General features: G+C 52.1%; 1 protein-coding gene across 1 annotated transcript in view; it reads left to right on the top strand.

Annotated features, from left to right (window-relative positions):
• Positions 1–25,512, top strand: part of STK3 (serine/threonine kinase 3) — a 212,211-nt gene that overhangs the window by 139,174 nt on the left and 47,525 nt on the right. The window contains exons 9-10 of the mRNA XM_056124934.1: positions 12,252–12,444; positions 25,191–25,366. Coding sequence (XP_055980909.1) covers positions 12,252–12,444; positions 25,191–25,366 — 369 coding nt within the window. The remainder of the gene's footprint in view (positions 1–12,251; positions 12,445–25,190; positions 25,367–25,512) is intronic.

The raw sequence follows: 25,512 nt of genomic DNA, 5'->3' as shown, positions 1-25,512 counted from the left end.
TGGGGAATACTTCCTAGTTTGCTGAAACTTTGGGGGGCGGGGGATTCAGTGGAATTGATACGTTAGCCTTGGGAGAAATCCCTGTCTGTGGCACGAACGTTGGTTTCTCCTGCCAGTGCCCAGAGACTTGGTGCGTATCTGGTTAGATGGACGCCTTTCTTTTCCCTCATCCAGGGGTGATTGAAAATGTCCGATTCTTTTCCCAGACTCCACTTGTTTTGTGGCAGCGGCCAGGGAGGCGGTTTCATGCTGCTCCCGCTCTTTCGTGCCTTCTGTGCTTAGTGCTGAGCTGGGTGCTTTGGGTTTTGTTCGTTTGCTTTGTAGTTTCTTCGGTGTTTCGGTGCTGCCAGTCTTGTCAGCTGCAAATGAAGGCAGTTTTCTTTCTTGCCATCTCTCCCTCCAGCTTTCGTGTTTTTCTTGCCGTGCTACTTGACCTGGGCCTTCTTCCTCCGTTTGCTGCAGTGCGCCCACTTGCCCTGCTTGAGGGCTGGCTTTCTCTCTGTTTTCAACATTGTCAGCGCTGGTATAAGGGAAGGGTGTTTGCTGAGGGTCCAAGTGAGCTGCTGATCCTAGCGGGATGGGGCGGGGGGGGTAGGGCGAGTCTGAGAGTGGGGTGCGGGTTTTGTACCCCCTCCTTCCAACCTCCCCCTCGAGTTGAAGATTTTATCCTGACCGTCGAGAGCTAAGGGAAAGTATCAGGAACAGAAAGTACCAGATCCTGAGATGGAGCCGGGGAGCCCCGCTCCTGCCCTCACCACCTCCCCGGCTCTTCTGCAGGCTTCATGTCTGGGCCCGGGGCAGGCCAGACAGTGCCTAGGGGATGTGACAGGGCCCTGCGAGTGGACAGGTCCCTCCTGCTCTCTGTAGGGGCTCGGGGCAGCCTTCCTGACCGAAGCAAAGTATCTTCCTCCTGGGGGGGTTCTCGATTCCTGTGCACATGGGGGCCAGGCGGCTGTTTCCGGCCCTTTCCCCTCCCAGCTTGGTTAGTTAGAGCTGACGCTCCCCCCCCAGGGGTCTGTCTGCTCTCTCCTCCACACCCTCATCCCTAGAGAGAGATAGCAGCATCTCCAGAGAAAGACATCGGTCATCCCTGAGGAGAGACACAGTCATCTCTCGGGAGAGATAAATTATCTCTTAGGAGACATCAGGCTTCTCTGAGGAGAAACACAGGCATCTCTCAGGGAGAGACATCAGACATCTCTTAAGAGAGACATCAGCTTCTCTCAGGGAGAGACATCAGCTTCTCTCAGGGAGAGACACCACCTTAGCTCACGGCCTGCAGGCAGGGCACAGTTGGTCAAATTGTCTCATGGAGAATCTCGCATCCAAGGGTATGAACATTCAGCAAGATAGGCACTCCGAGCCTGACCCCAGGCTGGGCATCGCGTCCCCTCCTAGGTGGTCACCTACAAGGGCCTTGCCGGGGGCAGTTGAAAGGGCCCAGGGCTGAGCCACAGGGAAGAGCATGGGAGCAGAAAGGGGGGACTTCCTACTGCCCCGGTACTGCCCCGGGGGAGTACATGGGTGGAGAGTTTCAGCCTGAGACAGCACGCCAGAAGGAACTTTTTTTTCCTCTAGTGGGCTTCAAGTGAAGTTCCAAAATTCTTTGGATTCTTTATTAAAATTATTATTATTATTATATTATTATTATTATTATTATTATTATTATTATTTTGCCCCTGTTTTTAGGCCATACCCAGCGATGCTCAGGGGTTACTCCCGGCTCTGTACTCAGAAATCATTCCTGACAGTGCTTGAAGGACTACATGCGATGCCGGGGATTAAACCTCCGTCAGCTGCATACAGGGCAAACTCCCTCTCCACTGTACTTTCTCAGGCCCCACATTATTCTTTCTAAGCTTATTCAACATATTAAAGTTTTCATTTGCTATTAAGTCCTGTCATAATGCAGCAGAAAAGGACTGAGAGGATGAAAAACTGAGGGAAAGAAATTGTTTTTTTAAGACTTGTTAGACCTTAGTTCTAGGAATACAAGAATCTAGAAATGTTTGTTGAGCTTTTGCTGTTCTATTCAAATCACAGGGAGATTCACGAATCACGAATCACGACCATCCTGTTTTTCGTCGATTGCCTCAAACAGGCCCCAGTAACGTCTCCTTCATCCTAGCCCTGAGATTTTTAAGAAAGTGCTATATTCAAGGCTCTTTAGGAGAATGAGACCTATCATTGTTACTGGTATTTGGCATATTGGGGACGCCACGGGGAGTTTGCCAGACTCTGCCGTGTGGGCAGGTTACATTCGGTAGCCTGCCAGTTTGTCCAAAGTAGGAATGAGATGATAAGATGTCGCACGCTTCCGGGAGCTGGGTTTTATAGTCTCTGAGTCTTGGCCGTTGATGGGATTACACAGCGCCAGGGGGCCAGTTGGTGGGTGTGACCCCCGCCTACTGGAATTTGGAGGATCTGGGTGGAGGATTCTCAGCCCCGATCCAAGTAGGCTTGGAGATCTCAGCCCCGGGACCTGCTTGCCTTTGTTCCTCTGCCAGTACTGTCAGGTGTGCGGAGAGTGGTCTCAGCATGGTGGTGGCTGGTCCTGGAGGTCTTCGACTGCCGGAGCTCTGGTCGGGGCCGGGAGGAAAGCTTAACCCGCTCCCCTCCAGGGATATTATTTTATAGAAACAATGTGTCTGATAAGAAACATAAATATTGCTTATTTTGAAATGTACCTTACACCGTAATTGCGGCTATCATATTTTAAAGTATATCCTTCGCAGGGAGTGGTTAGTTGCTGGCAAGATATTACAGGGGGATATCATGCTTGCCTTGTAGAAGGTCAATTTGGGTTTCATACCAAGCACCCTATCTGGTTCCCTGAGCATGGCCAAGAGTGGTCTCTGAGCACAGAGCCAGGAATGAGCCTTGTGCACAGCTGGGTATGGCCCAAAACCAAAAGAAAAAAAATCCTGGAGGCCGAAGAGATAGTACAGAGGGTAGGGTGTTTGCCATCAACATGGGTTTGATCTCCAGCAACCTGTATGGTTCCTCAGTCACTGCCAGCAGTGTGCTTCCCGTGGGACCCCAAACCAAGAACAAACCAAAAAAAGAGAAAAGAATCCTTAAAGACTAATAATAATAAAGTGGGGCTGGAGCGAGAGCACAGCGGGTAGGGCATTTGCCTTGTATGTTCCTGACCCGGGTTCGATTACCCAGCATCCCATAGGGTCGTCCCCCAGCACCGTCAGGAGTAATTCCCAAGTGCAGAGCCAGGAGGAACCCCTGTGCATCGCTGGGTATGACCCAAAAAGCAAAATAATAATAATAATAATAATAATAATAACAACTTGATCACTTGATCCCCCGTTATTCATCAATTTACTCAAGCAGGTGCCAGTAACGTCTCCATTCATCCCTGTTGCGTGCTAGCATAGCCCAATGGCATCTGTTTGTTCTAGGAACATGCAGAGCCTCAAACCGATCATTCAGGGTCTTGACGAAGAAGTCTGACCATCTTGTAGGTGGGCGTCCACACGATCTTTTGATGTCCCGTGGAATCCAGTCAGTAATGGCTCTAGTTCAGCGGTTGTCTGTAAACTTCATTACATGTCCAGCCCATCTGATTTTTGATGTCTTGGCAAATGAGACAGCGCCCCTGATTCTTGAGCGCTGACGGAGATCAGAACTCCGGATTCTATCTCTCATTTGAGTGAATCGTGATATTCCAAGCATAGTTCTTTCGATTCCTCTTTGAGAGACCCGAATAGTGTTCTCATCCTGTTTTCGTAGGGTCCAGGTCTCTGAGGCATATGTTAATGCAGGAAGAATAGTGGAATCAAAGAGATGTGCTCGTAGTTGGAGGTTCTTTGTCCTTTTAGTTATTTCTTCAATGCTCTTGAAGGCATTCCAAGCCACTCTCTTCCTCTTGCGCAACTCAGGTGCCAGGTCATTCATCATGTTGATTTCTCGACCTAGGTATATATAACTGTTGCATTCGGAGATGGTCGTTCCATTGAGAGCGAATGGGGCGTCAGAAACGAGGCTGTTTCTCATAAACATTGTCTTCGTAAGATTCAGCTGTAGTCCGACCTTTCCACACTCACGGTCGAAGTCGGCCAGCATTTGTGCCGCTTGGCTGATGTTTGGTGTTATTAAAACAATGTCATCAGCAAAGCGGAGGTGGTGTAGTTGCCGACCATCTATCTTCACTCCCATTCCTTCCCATTCCAGTCGTCTCATGATGTTCTCGAGGGTGGCACTGAAGAGTTTTGGTGAAATGGTATCACCCTGCCGAACCCCTCTCTTGACATGGATGATTACTTCTTTAGAATGGTGAGATCCTGGTAGTGAATCCGTAATAGAGCTCACGAAGGATCCTGATGCATTGAGTTTGAACGCCCTGATTGGCTAGGGCTTCTATGACCGCTTCCGTCTCAACAGAATCAAAGGCCTTCTTTAAATCAATGAACGTTAGACAAAGAGGCATCTTGAACTCCTGAGAAACCTCAATGAGCTTGGTTATTGTGTGGATATGGTCGATGGTGCTGAATCCTTTGCGGAACCCTGCTTGCTCGCATGGTTGTCCTTCATCTAGCGTTCTGCTAATCCTATTCAGGATGACTCGAGTGAACAGTTTGTAGATGACAGACAATAGGCAGATTGGGCGATAGTTGCCAATGTCGTGGATGTCTCCCTTCTTGTATAGTAGTACGGTCTCGCTGGTTTTCCATTGGGATGGAACCTTGCATTCAGACAGGTAGCGTGTGAAGAGCCGAGCCAGTGTATTTATGAGTACTGATGGCAGGTTCTTCAGGTGTTCAGGTCTGACCTTGTCTGGTCAGGGTGCTGTTCGTTTCTTTACTGACGAAATGGCGTGTTGGATTTTGGAAGGGAGAACATTGGGAACGACATATCCATCCTGTGGAATTTGATATGTCGGCAAGTGGACGTGGTTATTAAAGAGATCTGAGTAGAAGTCATGAATAATCTTCTCCATTGCCCTTCTGGAAGATGTGATAGATCCATCAGGATGTCGGAGGGCAGTCATCTTGGTCTTGTAGTTGGTGAAGGACAGGCGGGCGTTATGAATGCTTCTCCCGGCTTCTGCCGCATCTACCAGCACCGCTGCTCTCCTGTCTTTGAGGTCATCCTTGATGGCTTCTCTGCATTTTTTGCCAGCTCGGACGTTCGCTTGCCGTTGCCTGAGGCATGTACCAGGCCACGTTGGCGAATAAGTTCAAGAGTGTTCGAAGAAAGGCAGTTTTTTGTGGTTATCTCTCTCTTGGCATTCCTCGCACAATCATGGAGGTGCTGAATCAGTCGATCGTATTCCTCATCAATGTTGTCAATGACGGCATCTTCCCATGTTACCATAATAATAATAATAATAATAATAATAATAATAATAAATAAAGTGACCAGTAGACCGTCTGAGAGTTAGAAGGTTTGGGAACAACTGAGTCTATGAACCTGTCTTAGCTGCAAAGGGCCTTAGAATTTGTTCTAGTTTCTGTCTCTGGTGCCCTCTTGTGGATATTTGAAAATCTGCTTGTCGCAGTGCCCGTTTCTTCAAGCTGTTCTTTCCTTTCAAATGTTTGGTTTTCCAGTCATCTCTCTATTTTGCTAATCCTCTGGCAGGCTTTTGGCCTCAAGAGAAGATGTAAAAAGCCGTGGCCCTGGTTGCCTCACTTTCTAATTCACTCTTTCTTCTGTCCGCGCGGCACACACGGGCTGGGAAGATGATCTTCTGTTTGGAAACATTTCCTCCGAGGCCGAGGCTGGGAGCTTGTTCGGTCTTGCAGCCTGGCACCTCTGGGGCCCTGCCCACCCCTCCTTCACTATGCCTGGGCTCCCCACACTGAGGAAAGGCCCCTGGGGGACCCGAAGGTGCTGGTGGGAGTTTCCTACACACCTGCAGGGACCGGGGACCAGAAGCTTCTGTTGGTTCATGACAGGCAGGGCCGAGGCTGTGGCTGTGTGAGCTGGACCCCGCCCGCTGCCCTGGGTGATGGTCCATTCCTGGTGTGGTTTTCTCACTGCACCTCATACAATGTCAAGCCGTGGCCACTGCATTCCTAGACTCGGCCGTAAGAAATGAGCAGAGCTTCGGAGCACTAGTAGAAAGAGCATTTTTTTTCTTCGCTTTTTTTGTTTGTTTGTTTTCTGAAAGCACTGTGCTTTACAAAGTTATTCATGGCTGGCTTTTAGACACACCATCCTGATCACACCACCAGAGTCAATCCCCCCCACCCGTGCCCCCAGGTGCCCTCCCATGTTCAGCGCCCCTGCCCTCTGGACAGGCATCTTCTGCGTTTGGTTGTTAGAGTTTGGGCCTCTTGGTTTCCTAGTGTCCACTTTGTGGTTTGGATCTTCGGCCCCGTCCTTCCCTAACGCCACCTGTGTTGCTGACTCCCCGACCTGGCCCCTGTAGCTTCTCATCTGTCTCTTCCCGCCCCTGCACTCGTTCTTTCCTTCCCCTCCCTGTGTTCTGGGGCCAAGCTTGATCGGGCCGTCCCCGAAAGGGGCATCTTTGCGATGTTTTTCTTTTTTTTTTCCGGGTTCTGAGCTCAGTTGGGTGAAACTTAGGACAAAGATCAGAGTTCACCCCTCCCCTCGTTGCTGGGGCCAGTGGGGGGCCCATTTTAAGGGAGCCCAGAAGCAGGAGGCATCTTGGGAACCAGGGGACGACAGAGGTCTCACCCCACCGTGCAGGCGAAATGGGAAGGGCTGGGTGCCCAGGGTCAGGGCGACCCGCTCTCTTGCCACGCTCCCTGCTCGGAGGCGCTTGGGGACACCCTCTGACGTTCATCTTTTCCAGCTCGGAAAATGAAGATTTACTGGCTTGGGTTAGTTAGCAGGTCACTGTAACTCCCAAGCCCGAAGGCGGTTATGCAGGGGAGAGAGAGAGAGAGAGAGAGAGAGAGAGAGAGAGAGAGAGAGAGAGAGAGAGAGCGAGAGAGAGAGAGAAAGAGAGAGAGAAAGAGAGAGAGAAAGAGAGAGAGAGAAAGCGAGAGAGAGCGAGAGAGAGAGGAGACCCCACCCCCCCAGCACCCCAGCCCCTCATTTTCTCCAGTTCTGTGTCCATTTTCTCAGTGTTCCTAGCGTGCCTGGCACATTCCCGGCTCCAGACTCCACCCCGCACCCACCCTTGTTCTTCAGCAGCCCGGCACCTTCATCGTGTGCCCCACCGGGCAGTTCTGTGGAGTCGTTGCGGGGGGGGAGTCGTTGCGGGGGGGGGGGGTTGTTTATAAATGACATCGTCTGTTTTGTTTCCTGTCTTCATCTGTTCGAATTAGAATCTCCTGCCATTCTGGCGCCAGTTTGGTCTTCGCCCTCGATTCGGAATCTTTGGCATCATCGCTGATAGATTGTATTTGACCGTCCAGAAAGTTTCTACAACATGTTGATTCTTATTCTGGGATTTCCTTCAGAATTGGTTGATCTTTCCCCCTTTTTGTGGGGGGTGGGAGGCAGAGGGTGGCCACACCCGGCAGTGCTCAAGGCTTACTCCTGGCTCTGTGCTCAGGGATCACTCCTGGGGACCTTGGGGAACCCTGTGTGTTATCAGGGATCAAACCGGATCAGCCCTTCCCCCTGTAGTATCGCTAGCCCCTGAAGCCCCCCCCCCCTTTTTTTTTATAAACCCACACCGCATCCCTCCGATCTGGATTTCCCTAGAAGCCTCCCGACTGGGCTGGAGCACAGCGGGTAGGGCGTTTGCCTTGCACGCAGCCAGCCTGGCCAAGCCGGGTTCGATTCCTCCACCCCTCTCGGAGAGCCCGGCAAGCTACCGAGAGTATCTCGCCCGCACGGCAGAGCCTGGCAAGCTCCCCGTGACGTATTCGATATGCCAGACACAGTAACAACAAAGTCTCCAATGGAGACGTTACTGGGCCCGCTCGAGCAAATCGATGAACAACGGCAGGACCGTGACCGTGACCTCCCGACTGCAGTGCCGACTATCTTTGGGGCTGACTCAGTCTCTCTCCTCCCTCCACCCAGCTCCAGCCTGTGGGAGGCTCTGCAGACCGCGGGCTCTGGGCTTGCCTGACTTTCGTGCACTCCCCCCATCCCACCCCCGCCCTTTCCGATCTAGAATGCTGGTTTTCCTGATTTTATCCTAGAGGTTGTTGAAAAGCTCTAGCTTCCTGAGGGGGGGGGACTTGATTCTAAGGAGTTTCCCGTTGACCGTCCCGAGCACTGGGCTGTGAGGAGTAGCGGAGGTATATGAACGTCTGAGGCGGGCCGGGGTGGGTTCTGGGTTGAACGCCTGGGATGTTTCCCCACTGTATCGGAGCTGGGATCATTTGACACCCACGCGCCACCCCATCCACCATCAGGTGCACCCTCGGAACCCCCCAGTGCCCAGTGAGCCCCTTACTCACCCTGATTGAAGCATCTTTGGGGACCAGGGGTGCAAATACTCTGCAGTGGGCATTTTTCTCACCATCGTCAAAACTCAAATGGGCTGGAGAGTGCAGGGGTTAGGGCGCTTGCCTTGCATGTGGCGAAACTGATTTAATCCTATTTCATGGGATTAAACTAGTGCAGGGTCCCAGAAACAATGATGGGAGCAGCCCTTAAACACTGCCAGGTGTGGCACCCCAAGCACGCACACACACACACACACACACACACACACACACACACCCCACACACACACACCAAGTCCAATTGTGATTGAACGTAGGTAAGCTTCTGAGATGTTTTAGTACTATCCAGCCTGTGATCTTGCAACTTTGTGTTTAATTAACCCTTGTTTGCCTTACACCCCTTCTATTCCTGAGGAAATGAGGCCTTTTTTCAGGTCATAACACAGCGCATCATCTCTCCAGTTGACCTAGAGCCGTTGCGATCATAAGCTGCTCATGTACTGTTGTGCAATGAAGATTTTAATATCGTTTCAAGAAGAGACATTTTAGAACTAGGGTATTTCTAAATAGGAAAGGCGCCCGCTAAATAAAGGAGTAGTCCCTCGTCTGTTTCCAGTGACAAATGCTTTGAAAAATGTGTAAACGTTCTTATCATCAGTCAAGGAATAGCTGAGTATTTAAATAATCCTTCCAGGTAACAGATACTGCAAATGTCAAGATCCCCAGCGCGGTCTCTGGGTATTTCTCAGACTGTTATAACATAAATCTCTTAGCAATGGAGTAGGATTTCCTAATAATGTTTTCAAATATTTGTAGTCCATGTGGACTTGATGATTCATAACCTGGATTATCCTCCGCACTCTGTTTTGCATTCCTGGCTCATATGAGCCCTGGCTGAGATGGCGGACCAGGCTCGGTGCTGAGGAGGACCATCCGCCCCACAGACCCTTCCCTCACATGGAGCAGCAAGCCCCCTCCTGCTGCGTGTCTGCCAGGCAGCACCGTGGATACGAATGAGGTGTGACTTTTGGAGGCTGCTGAAGTCACTCTTGGTAGAAACATGTCGAGTAGCCGGTGCCGTCTTCACAGTGGTCCGACATACCACGCGTGGCCCAAGGGAAAGAGTTTGAAAGGAAAAGGCTGGGAAAGTTCTTCAACGCCACCACCAAACCATTCACGCTCGAGACTTGGCGGGGCCCCTGGCATCGGTGCCTTTTGTCATCCTCCCCTTGGAACCGAAAGTCCACTCGTTTACAGTTCTTTTCTTCGCTGTTTGTTCTGGAGATGAGTTGATGGCGCTATAGCATGGCAACTGCAGCATCGACGTAAGGAGGGGGCCCCTTCCAAATTTGATCCATCAGTGATGACCTCAGCCAGCTGCCTAAATCCTGAGGCCCATCTCAGTGGCCCGCCATGGAACCCACTCTGAGAGGGAACCAAGAGCCCGCAAGGACCAGGTCACACCAGCCAGACCCTTGTTCCTTGGTTCCTTGTTGGCTGAATGGTCACTGCCCCGTTGTGGGTTTCTTATTTTTTCCCTTCTCAAATCAATATAGCTTATGCGTGTGCCTGTCTCTTCACCTCTCCCTTTAGCGAAAGGAAACATGCTCTAACAAATCTTTGATAAGAATTAAATTAGACTTGGGAAATGCTATAGATAATTTCTAAAGCCTTGTGCAAACAGGAACTGGATCCCAGGCTTTAGACTCCAAATGACTCGGTTAGAGTCCCTGCCCCTCTTGCTTTTTTAGTTGTCTGACCTCGGACAGTTTCTGAGCCTGTTTGAACTTCAGGTCCTCCTTTGCACAATAGGGATTAGGATGCCCGGGTGGGGGATAAGCGGATTAAAGGGGCACGGCCTACCCAAAGCACCCAAAGTCCTTCGCACTGCAGGTCCGGAACCCACACCAGCCCGAGGGCAGAGAAGGCCTTTGAGACACAAGATCCACTTGAAGAGACCAGGCAGAGAAGGAGGGAGGGAGAAAGGAAGGGGGGGCGGCATGCGGAGACATGGATTCTGGTTCTCAAGGGGCGGGTGGTGGTGATGGATGGAGCGTGGGCGGGGAGAGAGATGGGGTGGTGGGGGACAGCCGTCAGATACTGGCTACTGGCTCTGGGCACGGCATGTTTTAGAGCCCAGGAAGCATTCAAGCAGTGAGCAGAGGCAAGAAAACGCCAGGATTGGGGAGCATACTTATCGAAGAAGGCTTGAAGAATCTTCCAGAAGAGGCTGAGGAAGGCGCTCCCGTGCTGGGCCGGTCTGCTCAGTCCAGGAGAGAGAGCCCTGCCCTGCCCTGCCCTGCCCTGCCCTGCCCTGCCCTGCCGCCGTGTGAGCTCTCGCCCCGGGCTTTCCTCGCTGGCTTGAACCTAGGAGGAGCAGAGCAGACGCGTTCCGTGCGCGATTCCCAGGTCTCTCTGAAGCAGAATTGTCAGTTCACCCTGCTGGCATGACTCCCCTATGTGAACAGTCCCAAGAACGTTTCTTTGGTTCATTCTTGTATTACTGATTTGATTATTCTGTGGCAGAAGTGCAGGCGAGCTTCTCAAAAACTGAAAATCGGGGACTGGAGAGATAATCAAGGGCTAAGGTGCTTGCCTCTGCATAGCTGGCCCCAAATCAAACCCCAGCACCACTGTGTCCCTCCCCCCCCACACACACACACAAGTACACACACACACACGCACAAACACACACACATACACACACGCACTCCCGGAGTGATCCCTGAGCACCTCTGCCTGTGGCTGAACACCCCACCCATCCCCCATTAAAAAAGTCATATTTCCCTGTGATAGAGTCTCACTCTTAGACGTCTAAGTGTGCAAAAGATTTAAGAGGGGCGGAGGCAAACCCTCAGTAATGGCGTTCCTAGGGGTGTTATAATAATCAACCACCCCAGTGTCCATCAGTACACAAACAGGAAATAAAACAGCAAATACGTGTGTGTGTATCTTTGTCAGTGTCTGTGTGTGTCGTGTGCATATGTGTGTGTATCTTTGTGTGTGTGTGTGTCTGTGTGTGCGCATACACACGTTCATGCCTTGGAATATTATAGTCATCTTTATAAAGTAAAGGAATTCTGCTCCAGGCTACAACGTGTTGGGTTGTTAAGCCCGTCAAGTTGCAGGCGGCAGCAGACAGAAGGCCAGGTGCCGTGAGGGCCCGCTGGTGGGTGCTTGCAAGAAGAGAATCCATCGCGAGGGAAAGAGCGTGAGGAGCTAGCGTTCACAGGCCACAGAGGCTCTCTAGGAGGTGACAAGCTCTGGAAACAGATGTTGCCAACGATCGCCTAGCCCTGTGACTGCTCCCGGGGCCGTAGGGCTGCAGGCCGGTGAGGTGCAGATGGCAGACTCGGTGCCAGGTTTGTCTATCCTAATTCTGGAAAAGCTTGCATCCTGTTAGGGGGCTGGAGCGATAGCACAGCAGGTAGGGCGTTTGCCTTGCACGCAGCCGACATGGCCGACCCGAGTTCGATTCCTCCGCCCCTCTCGGAGAACCTGGCAAGCTACCGAGAGTATCTTGCCGCATGGCAGAGCCTGGCAAGCTACCCGCGATGTATTTGATATGCTAAACACAGTAACAACAAGTCTCACGATGGAGACGTTATTGGGCCCGCTCAAGCAAATCGATGAACAACGGGAGGACCGTGACTGTGACGATGACCTGTCATGGCACCAGTGTCTCACCATGCTGTCACCTTCCTAAATTTGTTTTCTCTCTCTCTCTCTCTGTGGACCATTTGTCTGTGAGTTGCCTCACCCAGCCCTTTGCTGATCTGGGACTGACTGAGCCTCCTCATGACAACCTTCCCCGGGCCACCCTGCGTTCCAGTTGGGGGGGCAACATCCCTGTCCCCAGGGCCCGCGAGGGAACCTTCGGTCCACAGGCACCCTGCCTTCATCCCCTGCCCCCCCTGTGTGCAGGACGAAGACGAGCTGGACTCACACACCATGGTGAAGAGCACGGCCGAGGGCGCGGGCACCATGCGGGCCCCCAGCACCCTGAGTGAGGGCGCCCAGACCATGATCGAGCACAGCGGCAGCATGCTGGAGGCCGACCTGGGCACCATGGTCATCAACAGCGAGGACGAGGACGAGGAGGACGGCACCATGAAAAGTAGGTGGCTCTCCGGCTCTCCCGGCCACCCCGGGAGCGTGTCTCGTCAAATGGTCACAGGGGCAGAGACCAGAGCGAATCTGCACGCCTTTCTTTCCTTTCTTATTGTTTTTCTTCTTTTGGGGTCACACCCAGCGATGCCCAGGGGTTGCTCCTGACTCTGCACTTAGGAATTACTCCTGACGGTGCTCGGGGAACCATGTAGGATGCTGGGGGTTGGACCTGAGTCGGCCCCGTGCAAGGCAAATGCCCTCCCCATTGTACTATCACTCCAGCCCCACCTAGCTCCTTTCTATAGCCCACTGGGAACCTTTTTGCTTCTTGGCTTTACATCATAGTTTTGTTAAAAAAAAAAAAACACAGCCCAAAGAGACTTAAAAATCCTCCTTTTATCCCCCCTCCCCTAAAACCCCCCATAACTATCGCAGAAAGCATTTATCTTCCATTTCAGGGTATGGGGCCTTTCTCTGTGGAAGGATGCTCGCCCCTAACTTAATTTGATTTGTGAAGTATTTTTTTTTAGAGATTAAAAAGATAGTGTTCCTAACATTTGCTTTTCCAATTAAAAAAAAAAAAGCGAACCCGAAATCCAGTTCCAATATATACAACCTAATATTATTTCACATTGTCTGAATTCTCAGTCAGGCTGCGGCCAGGGCGGGCTGCAGGCTAAGGACTAGAAGAAACGCTGGAAGGAAGCTGCAGAGCAGCGAGGGGCCCATCCTGCCCCATGGAAGAGACTCCAACCCGGGGTGCTCACGGTCGCAAGGACCACGAGGGGGAGCGAGGCCCCTGCCTTCCTGCCTCTCGCTGGTAGCTGCTTCAGCTCCTGGTGTGGCTGCAGGCAGGGCACAAGCTGCCCGAGTCCTGTGGGCCCTGGAGCCACGCGTGTTCCGTTCCCACAACCGAGCCCGAGGCCGCTGTCCGTGCCCCCCCCCCCCCGTGCCCTCCCCCACCCCCATGGCACCGAGACCTCGAGCACTGAGGAGTCAAGAAAGTCCTGCCCCAGGTGGGCCAGCATTCCGTCTAACGGTGCCGTCTCGGCTTGCCTGCTGCTGTTCACGGCTCCTTTGCCGCGTGGGATCTTTGGGATTCGGCGGGTGGCAGGAGAGCTCTGACGCTCCCTCGGACATCTCGAGTCCGCAGGCAGGGAGCAGGGAACGCCACTCTGGTCACTGGGGTGATGGTTAGGGCGGGGGTCCCCTTGGGGTCCCAGCACTGTGTGGCTGGCCCCAGAAGAGATCGGACGGAAGTGGCCCAGTTTCGAGGGGCGCAGAGAGGATTCTGGGGTGGGGTGGTCCTGTGGGCCTCGACAAGTTTCCAGTCCCACGGGCCAGGGCTTCTGTTTGATTTTCATCCCGCCCCCAACTTTTAGATGTCATCCTGCAGGACTTTCATAGTCTCCCCCAAATCTCACCACACGACATGAAGCCCCTAAGAACTCTTGCATGGTACTGTCGCCAGAGTAAAGAATAACTTGTTTCTCAAAAAACAAAGAAAACCCACATGTTTATTTTCACTTTTGTTTTTTTTTCCTCCGTTGCCTTAGAACTGCCCCGAGCCATGGGAGAAACTCCCAGGCTCTGGTGCATCTATCTGTCAGCGCCTCCTTGACTTACGTGCCTGTAACATTTTTGTTCCCAGAAAAAGATGATAACAAGATTCTTCCTACCTTAAATTACTCTGAGCTCTCTGGAACGTAGACAGTATATTGTAGATAATATATTGCCTACTAAAATTTTGACTTTTCCAGTAGAGTTCTAAGTAAGTAGCCTGGCTTAATATTCGTCGAGGTTCGAATTAGACTTAACATTTAAATTGGGTTTAAATTATAAAAGATGTACACTTTTATAATTTATAATTTTCCTGTATCCGGGAAACTAAGGATTACAGACCCGCTTTCCTTACCCAGAGAAAGCACAGTTTTCAGAAAGGTAACTTGAAGGGGAGTGAAGAAAAGCTTCCACGTTTTTAATTGGGGTCTTGGGAGATGTGGTGCAGGGGTGAAGTTACCACACGTAGCTGGTCCTGATCAAGCCTCTGACCCTGTACACGGTCTCCTGAGCACCCGCAGGAGTGATCCCTGAGCACAGAGCCAGGAGTAAGCCCTCCACGTCATTGGGTGGGGCCCCACAACCCCCACCCCAGTGAAGGAAACAAATAAGAATTGGGGATGTGCTTTGACAAGGGGCTGTGGGCCCCAGGCCTGCCGCGAAGAGGCCCCTGTGCCCATTCAGCTCTGGTGGCCACATCCCGTTCTTCCTCGTGCTGTTCCCTACACCGGCTTCTCCTCCGCATCAACCCAGCCCCGCTGCGGGCCCAGGTCCTTCAGCCTGGGCTGGGCCAGACGTGTCCAGGCACTCACTTCCTCACACCTTCGGCCGTGGCCAGTTGGGCTGGAGACCAGTGGGTGTTGGGCGACAATGGCCAGTGCTTGCTCGGGGCTCAGGGAGCATGGGGTGGCATTTCTCTCCCCGGGGAACCAACTCAGGGACCCGCTGCCACCAAGGCCCCAAGGCTCGGCAGCTCTGGGAGCGAGAAGCTCTCACCCAGCTCCAAGGTGGACAAAGCCTTGTGGCCTCGCAGACCAGAAGGGACCCTGGTGGCCTGGGGAAACGGCTTCCCGGGATCTTGGTGCAGGTGCGAGGCCCCCAGACTCCACTTTCCAATCTTTTTTCCTTCCTTTCCCGCCCCTCCTGTTAGGTCAGGATTTGGGGCCACCTCTGTGTCCACGGCTCACACCTGGACCTCCTGCTCCTGCCCGACCCGCGAGCACCCCGCCCTCCCCACCAGGGGAACACTGCTGCCGCCTGGGTGTCAGTGCTGAGCCCCTATCTCAGACTCCAGGGCCTCGGATCCTCTGGTTCCCACCCCTCCCCCCCAGAAACGGGAGAGCTAAGGCAGGACCTTGCGTTCAAATAATCAGACACCTCCGCTCTGGGACTGCTCTGCCTATAGCCCCCGCTGCACCCCTGGAGCTGGACTCGGGGATACCCGGCCCCTCTGGAAAAGGGGCCCCTTGAACCCCACAGCTGTGCACAGGGCATCAGGCATGAGCCCATTGGGCTGGGGAGTGGTGGACGGTGGGGAACAGCGGCCAGTGCTTGCTCGGGCCATTTTCTGCTTTGACTTTCCGGGTGAAAGCAGAGTTTGGGCCTGGCAGCCTGGTGCTTTGGGAACCACTTACTTTATTATTCTTGTTTCGGGGCCACTCACGGCGGTGCTCGGGGCTGACTCGTGGCTCTGCGCTCAGGGGTCACTCCTGGTAGGGTGCAGAAATCAAACCCAGGTCGGCCATGTGCAAGGCCAGTGCCCTGCCGCTGTACTAGCTCTCTGGCGTGTCTGGGGCGACTCTGACACAGCCCTGTGTGCTGTGACGGAGCGTGTGGTCCAGGCTCCGGGGGACGGGTAACACGCCAGTGTGTCACGGGTGGCAGAAACAGCTCTCGTGGGTATTTCCAACTGATTCCAGCCAGTGCTTTGGGTGTTAACAGAGGGGACGGAGTGGCCAGAGATGGGGTCCCCGATGACCAGGCCCTCACTCATGACTCCTGGCCCCTACTTGGGACCCTCCCACTGCAGCTGGGGCTGCAGTTGTGGGCACTGCCAGCGGTCCTGATCAGACCGAGATCATCCCTGCTGCCCCCAGGATGCCCCCAGCCCCTCCCGGCCCAGCTCCTTTGAGGCCAGCAAGGGGTCCGGAGCTGCGGCCACAGTGCTCTGGCATGTCCTGTGGGGACGGCTGGGGACAGGCTCCTCGGAGCACTCTTGGCACTGGTTTGTGATGCCACCCAGCTGCAGCCCATCGGCGGAGGGGGGTTCGGGACTTGGGACTCTTCCCTCCCTGACAGAGCGTGGACCAGGACAGGCACGCCGGGCCCCGACATCCCCCGTGCCGTGCCCGGTAAGCCATCGCTCCCATGCAGCTGACATCCTGCGTTTCTGTCTGTTTCCCTTTGTTCTGCCTGCGTGGGAGGCGGAAGACAGCTGGGTACCATTCCCCACGCAGGAACCCTTCGGACTCCTGGACACTTCCCAGATCGCATCCTCCCCCTTATCCCGAGTTCCCAAACCGACTCAGTCCCTGCAACCTTTGTGCAGGTGGTATTTTCTGAGCTTTTCATCTTCCTCATCCCTGACCCCTGGAGCATCTCCCCCTCTGGACTCAAAGCAGAGTCTGATGCAGTTCAGAAAAAGCTGATGTCAGGAGCTCCTGGGTTCACATCCTGGTTTTTATGTCGACCCACTGCACTCTTGGCAACAATTTCAAAGGACGGATTTCCAGGATCATTAATCAGGTGGAACACCCACATCTTAAAATATTTATAGAACAAATTAGGTAATACTCATAAATTCCTTGGATGTCAAAATGTATTATGCTAACATCGTGATTAATTGTTATTTCACTCTCGACGCTTCAGATAGCTCTGCCACAATCATGCTAAGAAATGGAAATTTAAACAAATTACGTTTTGTTGGAGCACTCCGATGTTTTTCTGTTTGTGAGTTTCCAGGAAGACTTCTCGCTGTTTAGAGGAGGTTTTGTGAGTAGTCACGGGGAAGCCGCAGTGTTTCAGGAGCACCACTGTGGGGCTCATTGTGTGTGCATATGTACGTCTGTGTTTTAGCAAATGCATGAAAGAGAAGGAGAACTTAATTTCTTCAAAATTGTAGTTGCACGGGGGCCAGAGAGATGGTAAGTGGGTAGGGCACTTGTCTTGCACTTGCCTTGCGGCCCACTTGGGTTTGATTCCTGATATTGTATATGGTCCCCTGAGCACTGCCAGGAGTGACTCCTATGAACAGAGCCAGGAATAAACCTTGAATATCACCAGATATGGCCCAAAATCAAACAAACAAACAAAAACAGATTGTAGTTGCACAGAGCAATTGAAGGCTGATTCTTTTATTTATTATTGGTTATGGGCCTTGAGTTCTAGAGCAAAGAGTTAAAGGACTTGGAACCAAAATTGAGGAACAAGATCATTTTGAACATTAAATTTATTATTCTTTTTTAAAAATTATTTGTTTTGCGCTACAACCAGTGGTGCTCAGGGCTTACTTCTAGCTCTACACTCAGGGATCACTCCTGGCAGGCCCAGGGACCATCGAACCCGGGCCAGCCACATGCAAGACAGGGGCCTTACTCTACTACCTTTCCGGCCCCCATCACTCAGTTGTTGTTGTTTTTTTTTTATGTCATAAGCTAAAATCGAATTTAGTTGTTACTGGAAGAACTTGCTGTTAGCTGAACGTGACAGTTCTCTCTTATTTAAAGGACAGTCTTTGCTGTGGCCACCATAACACACATGGCCGTGTCACCTTCTGAAGATTTCCTGTTTCTCGCTTCTGGTGAGAAACTGTGCTTTATCTTGCTTAAATGTAAATGCTGGGGACCCAAGTGAGCAGTAGTACCCCAGGCGGGGCACTTGCCTCACTCGGTCCTGACCCTTGTTCAGTCGCACGCAGGGCGCCCCAGGCCTACCAAGAGTGATCCCAGAGCACAGAGCCAGGAGTCAGCCCTGAGCACTGCCAGATAGGGCCCGAAAACCAGCCCATCGGACAGCGCTCTGCGTGGAAGAGCACTGGTTTGTCACGGAACAGAAGCAACGTTGCCTGCCAGTGACTTAATGACGTCTTTGGGGCCTCTCTTGGTGGCACCATCTATAGGTCATGCTCCTGCCCTCCTGCCTGCAGAAGGGCATCCAGGTGGTCAGCCATCACGTGGGCATCCAAGGCAGGAGATGAGAGGGAAGTCGGGGCTGGCTGGAAGGACACGTAGCACGATGGCACTTACCACCCCCTTGATCCAGAGTGGCAACATGTCCTGTCAGCTTTCTGCGTGTAGCCCATTTTCAGAATAGCTGGTTAAAAGGGAAGTGAACAGCTGGAGCAGGAGGTTGGAGTTCCTGCTTTGCACGTGCAATGCCAGTTTTCAAACCCCGGTACCACACCGTCAGGAGCGACCCTTGAACATGATATCGTCCGGATAAAATTAAATGAGAATGTACGACTGCAGACACATCCAATTTTCTTGCACAATTATGTTTTTCAAGATAAAAAGAAAAGAATACCAAGCGAAGGATTCATTCCAGGGCTTTTCTCTCCCCTCCCCTGAGGACTTCATTTAGTCTGTTATTTTACAGACTTGTGTAGGTTGATCTATCCTTGTGATATTTTGTCTTTCTGTCCGGAGCCAGCCACGGCCATGCTGGGCCCACTCTCCACACGTCTGGACGGGCCTCATGCATGAAAGAACTGGCAGAGGGACCCAGGCATGCGGGTCCCGGGGCTGAGGTCTCCAAGCCTACTCAGAATGGGACTGGGCCTTCTCCACCCAGACCCCCAATCTTCCAGTAGGTAGGCGTCACACCCACCAGCTGCTGCCAGCACCAGATTGGTCCCATCAACAGCCAAGACGCAGAGACTACAAAATCCAGCTCCCGGAAGCGCACGGCCGCATTTGCGGCCACGCGACATCTTATTATCTTTCCTTTGGAGAACCTGGCAGGCTACCAAAAGTATCCTGCCCGCACAGCAGAGTCTGGCAAACTTCCTGTGTTGTACTCAGTATGCCAAATACCAGTAACAATGATGGGTCTCATCCTCCTAATTCTGAAAGAGCATTGAAATGGCTCATTTAAAATCTCAGGGCTAGGTAGAAGGAGACATTACTGGTGCCTGCTTGAGACAATCAACAAACAACAGGATGATCGTGATCGTGATCATCTTCCTAAAAGGGTCAGAGGTAGAGAATTGTTGAGATTAAATTCTTAGACTCTTTCTTGGAATAAATGTTGCCAAAGGAACCAGATTTCATCTGCAGATACAGTTGTCTCCTCATGAGGAGGTGAGACAAACGCATGTACTTATCTGTTGGAAATGTCAATGTGTCCCGTCCAAATATCAGTGGTGGACTCTTGTCAGATTGACCAATTTCTTGTTTTTTGTTTTTTTTTTTAACAAAGTTTCAAGTTAATAAGGGAAGATAAAGTACCACAAGCAAAATCTTTTTCTAACATTTGTTGATTATCAAAATAATGGATCATCTCTGCACGCTTCCTAATTTTCTTCATTGCTAACACACCAGTCACATCTGTGCTGATGGAATCTTTAGAGGCCGCCTTGGCTGTGACCTCCATTAACCAACCCAACAAGTGTCTTCCTCACGATTTTTGAACTTTGTAATGGAGTTTTTTGAGTCCCACTTTGTTTGGGATCTAACCCAGGCCCCCGTGTATGTGAGGCTTGTGCTCTGCCCTAAGCCGAACCCCTGCCCTCACTTGTGAGTTTTGTATGGAGGCTGTGAGAGTGTTGTCAGTAACACAAAACTTATTTGTAAGCCTTCTACAGTCTGAGAATGTGACCAGAGAGATAGAAGAGAGGTTCGGGCGCTTGCCTCGCACACAGCAGGCTCTAGTTTGATCTGAGGTACTCCATATAATCCCCAGAATACTACCAGCAGGATCCCTGAGCACTGCCAAGAGTGACCCCAAAACGAAACTAAACCAAACTAGAGCCTGAGCAGTTCTGACGGGAGGGTGAGTCTTCACGCAAGCGTTTGTGTGGAGAGTCTCTTGGTTTTATGTTTCCGAGTAGTACATGCGTGTTCTATCAGCTTCCTTTTGGTTCTGCTGAAGGAGCATTCTAGAAGTTGTAGTGTTACCTTTGGAGCACTCATTTCTCAAATGTGTGGCAGCCAGAGACAGCATTGCTAATACTGAAATGCGGGCAAGCTATCCCAGTTCAGAGGAAATGCAGCTGGAAACCCACATACCTACTCCCAGCCACCAGGATTGATCCCTGGGGACTGTGTCCAGTGGGGAGGTCACTTTTCTTACATGTGAAATTACTTAGGTAAAGGGTTTGCATCTCTGCATGAGGGCATTTGCTGGTTTGTTTGTTTTTTGGGGTTTTTTTTTTTTTGGCTTTTTGGGTTACACCTGGCGATGCACTCAGGAATTACCCCTGGCGGTGCTCAAGGAACCATATGGGATGCTGGGAATCAAAGCCGGGTTGGCCACATGCAAGGCAAACGCCCTACAAGCTGTGCTGTCTCTCCAACCCCAGCATGTGCTGTTTTTTAATTGAAAGGGAAAAGCAAACACAAGAGATGAAATTCACAGGCCCCTGGTCCTGAGAGATAGTTCCGCGGGTCAGGCTGCATGTCCAACCCAAGTCTGATCCCCAGTGTCTGATATGGTCCACTGACCCCACCCTTCGTGACCACTGAGCACAGAGCCAGGATGAAGCCCTGAGTACTGCTCGGTGTGGCCCAAAAGCCAAAAAGAACCAAAAAAAAAAAAAAAAGTCTTCATAGGCTAGAAATTTAAAAGATTCCTTTTCCTAATCGCCGCATTATTTGTTGTTGCTCATCTTGTAGTAATTTACATAATTAGAGATTAGGCCTAACCATCAAAATACCCGTAGAAAATGAAAAAGACCTCTGTTGTTATTAAAAAAAAAAAAGATTACATGCAAATTAGAATCTGCACGTGATTAGGGAAATAATGGGTGGACTGAATGGGGAGTTAGCTGTCTCGGATGTTTGTACACCCAGATTTGTTCATGATCACCAACAGCTGGAAGGACCCCAAGTACTTGGGCCACGGACCAACTAGTGGATAAATAAAATATGATATATGCAGAAGAGGAAGTGAAAATGGGCTTTTAAGAGCCAAGGAATTCTAACATGTTACAATGTGGACCAGCTTTAAAAACAGTTTAAAAAAAAAAAGTTAAACTAAATGAAGCAAGGCCAGGTCTTAAAACACTGTCATGAATCCGACTGGTCACTCAAAGGACAGTTGAAAGTTGGTTTTTCCTAGACACAGAATGGATAGCGCTGGTTGCCGGGGCTGTGGGCTGAGGAGCAGAGAGAGGCGGCACTGGGGGAGCTGCTGGTTCCACTCTGCAAGATGAAAGGCTGGTCATGGGGCTTGGTCACCCGTGCTGTTTGATGGTTTATTGCTCAGTGGCCAAGATGGTCCAGAGCTGGAAAGAGAGTCCAGTGGGGGGGGGGGGGGAGAGCACTCTCCTTGCGTGCAGCTGACCCAGGTTTGATCCCCAGCATCCTGTATGGTCTCCCAAGCCCTGCCAGGAGTGATCCCTGAGCACAGATCCAGGAGTTATCCCAGAGTATCACTAGGTTGGGCCCAAAGACAAATGAAAAAGGAAGATGGTCATCGTGAGGCCTGAGGGGGTTCTGACCGGTAGCTGCACCTCCCTCACCCCACCTTTATCTTTACGTCAATTGTTCCCGGGGCCAGGACTAAAGCCCGTGTTGTTGAGCACGTGATTTCCATGTGTGAGGCCCTGAGCTCCATCCCTGGCACCACATGCGTGTCCCTGGGCGTCGCCCCACAGTGCAGACAAACATGTCCCTTTGACGACTCCCAGGCTCGCTGACTCACCGCCTAGACTCACCCTGTAAGCGTGAGCACTGGCCCAAGGCCCTGAGTTAAAGGTTCCGCTTTGTGTTCCTGGGGCCAGAGTGACTTCACAGCTCACCCAGGAGCTCACCCACAGCGCTGCTGGTCCTCCTGGCAGCTGCGTCCAGGCCTGGTAACATCACTCCCCCTGTGTTAGATCTGCTTCGAGAGGACCGTGGAGAGACTGGAATGTCCACTGGCAAGTGGACGAGATGACGAGTTGGAAAAACCAGTCAGAGGAAAGGCCCTGGGACCATTCACCTGGCAGATGGCCCATGTGTTCTCCCATGGACCCCCAGAGTCATTCTGGGCCTGCAGGAATTTTTTTTTTTGCGGGGGGGGTGTACAGTGGGGGGCATATATAGGGCAGAGGCATTGCCTGCAGCAGAGGCATAAGCCATGGGTGTATAAAATCTCCAGGAAGCGGTCAGGGAGAGGCCCAGTGACTCCTCCCCTCCCCGCTCAGGTTTGGGGGGCCCGGGGCCGCTGGCCCAGCCGGGGCGGCCCGGGCCATGGGGCAGATGGAAGGAGGAAACAAGAGCCAGGCTGGTCTCAGTCGCCTTTCAGTCTAATCTCGTCCCTGTTCACTCCTGTCCCTTTCTTTCCTTCTCTCCCGGCCCCCGGCCTTGAACACCTTTTCTCCTTCTGGCTCTGACTCTGGATCCTGATCCCACACACCCACCCCCCCCACACACACACACACCCACACACACACCCACTCTTACAGTCTAGTTAAATCCCAAAACCATGAGGGGTTGAGCTTGCACATAGATGTGGTCACAATCAATAGGGTTGAAGTTCTTTCTCCCAGGGGATGCTGCTTCTAGGACAGATTCTCTTTCAGTAGGACAACCCACCCAAGGGCGGAACCATCCCATGGGTGTGTTTCTCCTCTCCTCGTCCAGCAAAGATATAAGCATTCATAATATAAATCATCATGTATGGACACAGTAAGAGATTCGGTAAGCTTATAGAATCACTGTCCTGGGACCATCTCGATCTCAGACTACAGTGCTCGGGCCAGATTAGTCTTTCCTATCCCTAGCAGGGTCCTAGTCTTGTCATCACTTTTGGATCATGGCAGCATTTGTCCATGATCAAGCTCTTAACTTATAGTTAATCATGGCGCTTTGACCTGGCCCATTTTGATGCCAGGGTAGCTCAGATCTTGCCCCGGGTCCCTTTAGTTCCTCATTGGGACCCTGCTTTTGGGGTGGTAGGAACTGTGGGCAACTGAGGCTTAAATTGAGAAAGCCGATGTCTGGGAATGAATAATATTGAAAGCCAATTAAATCCCAGGTTACAAAAGCATAATATTAATTGTCTTCTTGTGTCTATACAAAAGGACATTGCTTTAAAATAAACTATTTAAAAGACATGAGGGGAAGAGAAAGGCAGTATTACAATACAAGTTCAGTGTCTTAGAAAAATCTGACCTTACAAATTAACAGAAACTTATTAGGGGGGTAAACTGATTATCTGGTTGGGGAAGAGAGCATAGGGAAGTGATTACAGATAAACAAAAGAATGGGAGTGACTCAGGAGCACTCTGATGGGTGTGACCCAATATACCAAAACTCCTTGGGGCAAGAGAGAAAGTACAAAGCAATGTCATCCTACACATGGGGAAAAAACCCTTTTAGGGGTCCGTATCCTTCCTGTCAGGGACCCTTGAAGAAGAAGCTGGGTCACTTCCTGTCTGCAGAGCTGTGAGGGAATATTCCGTGGAAGGGAGGGGTCCTCTGGGACTTTTCTCGGGGGAACTTTGGGGCTTTAAGGAATCCAGTGTGCCGACCACTGGTCTAGCCCCGTTGGCCAGGCTTGAAACCCCCAGTGATTCCTCGTGACTCATGTGGCATGAAAGATCCCAGGCAGCAGACTAACGTGGTCTGGCCTGCAGGCAGATGGTCCCTGTGCGCTCAGGGAGCCCAGATGGATGGGGTGATAATAGGGAGACCAGCTCCGAGGCTGTTCCGGTGGCCCTGGCCAGAAACGTGTGGAGTCCCCGACTCAGATGGGAGCAGGGGTGGATGGAGAGGAACACAGCTGCCCTGACTGGCTAGGCAGCCCTCAGCCCTGCAGCCTCGGGGGTCAGCGAGGGCACGTGCCACTGGCAGAGAGATCGGGCACAGGGACAAAGAGACCTGGCTCGAAGCTGCAGCGAGACTGTGGGATGAAGACCCCCCTGAGCTGGGGCTGGCTGGAGGAAGGAAGTTGAGGGCAGGGAAAATGAGTGTGCGGGGCAGAGCGTGGGGATCTGGGAGAAGGGACAGTGAGGGGACGCGGCTGACGGTTAGTGCCAAGTACCGCACTGGGCCTGCAGGCAAGAACAGGGAGATTTAATGGTCTCATTTGGAGGCCACCCTGGAGGCACGTACTAGCTACTCCCAGCACAGTGCTCAGGAGGCTGTGCGGCTCCAGGGAGGAACCCCAGGGTCCCCCATGCCCAGCCTGTGCCCAAGACTCTGATTCCCTTCCTGGCCTGAAACACCAAGGCGTCAGCCTTCAGCCTCAGACAGATTTCTTTCTTTTTGGAAAACTGGTTTGGTGGCTTACTGGAATTTCACGGCACTGTTTTGTTCTCCTATGACCTCAGAAGTTACTGAGCGTTACTTGTGTAATCAGCATAACAGTGCCATTTAACGATATTTCTGCTTCTGGAGCCGGACAAGTGGCGGGGAAGGTGTTTCCCTGGCACGTGGCTCCCCGCCACTTGCACCCCGCCAGGTGAGACCCTGAGCACAGACAGGAGGAAGCCTCGGGCACAGCTGGGTGGGGCCCAAAAATCCAAACCAAAACCGGGTTTTCTTTTCCATGTGCTTTTTTAAATTCATTGAGGGAACATAGGTCTAGAGAACTGTCCATACTGATAGATTTGGGGTACGGTTGTGTGTACTTACACTTACCCCCAAGTGCCAGCTTCCCTTGGTCACTTTTCCCTCCCACTTCCCCCTCTCCCCCACCCCCCACACCTCAGTTCTGTCGTCAGTTTAAAGGTGTATTTCCAGGGGACATCGTCTCTTCCCTGGCTGTTAGGAGGACAGCTGGTGGGTGAGCATCCTCAGAGGTGGTACAGAGAGGACCAGATGTTCGAATACAGATCGGAGATGATAACTGGCGGTGGAGACTCTGCCCAGGTTCTGAAATCCCCTCGCAATCTCAGGTCCTCCTGCTCCTGCCCAGCGGATCGCCAGATCAGCTCCTGGTTCCTGCCGCAGTGGGCTGGGGGTCTTTGGGGGCCCGGGGGAGAGGGGCAGGGCCAGGCTGTGCTGTGCTGTGCCAGAGGTCTCACACCGCTCCTGCTATTTCCCCGAGGAAATGCCACGTCCCCACAAGCACAGCGGCCGGCCTTCATGGACTACTTCGACAAGCAGGACTTCAAGAACAAGAGCGACAGCAGCTGCCGCCAGAGTGTGCTTGACCCCTTCCCCATGTCCAAGAACGTGTTTCCCGAGAACTGGAAGGTTCCACAGGATGGAGACTTCGACTTCGTGAGTGTATTCCTCCCCGCCCCCCCTTGGAGCTTCTCTTCCCCCAGTGTGGTGCATGTGCAAAGGGCTTGGTGCTCGGCGAGTGGCCGTCTGGGGGCGGGGGGGCGGGGGGAGGTGGCTGGCAGCAGTGCGGTTTGCGTGTCCAG

This window comes from Sorex fumeus, unplaced genomic scaffold (genome assembly GCF_029834395.1).
Source record: "Sorex fumeus unplaced genomic scaffold, SorFum_2.1 ptg000053l, whole genome shotgun sequence".
NCBI classification, from domain to species: Eukaryota; Metazoa; Chordata; class Mammalia; order Eulipotyphla; family Soricidae; genus Sorex; species Sorex fumeus.
This window is presented reverse-complemented; position numbering and strand designations above follow the sequence as displayed.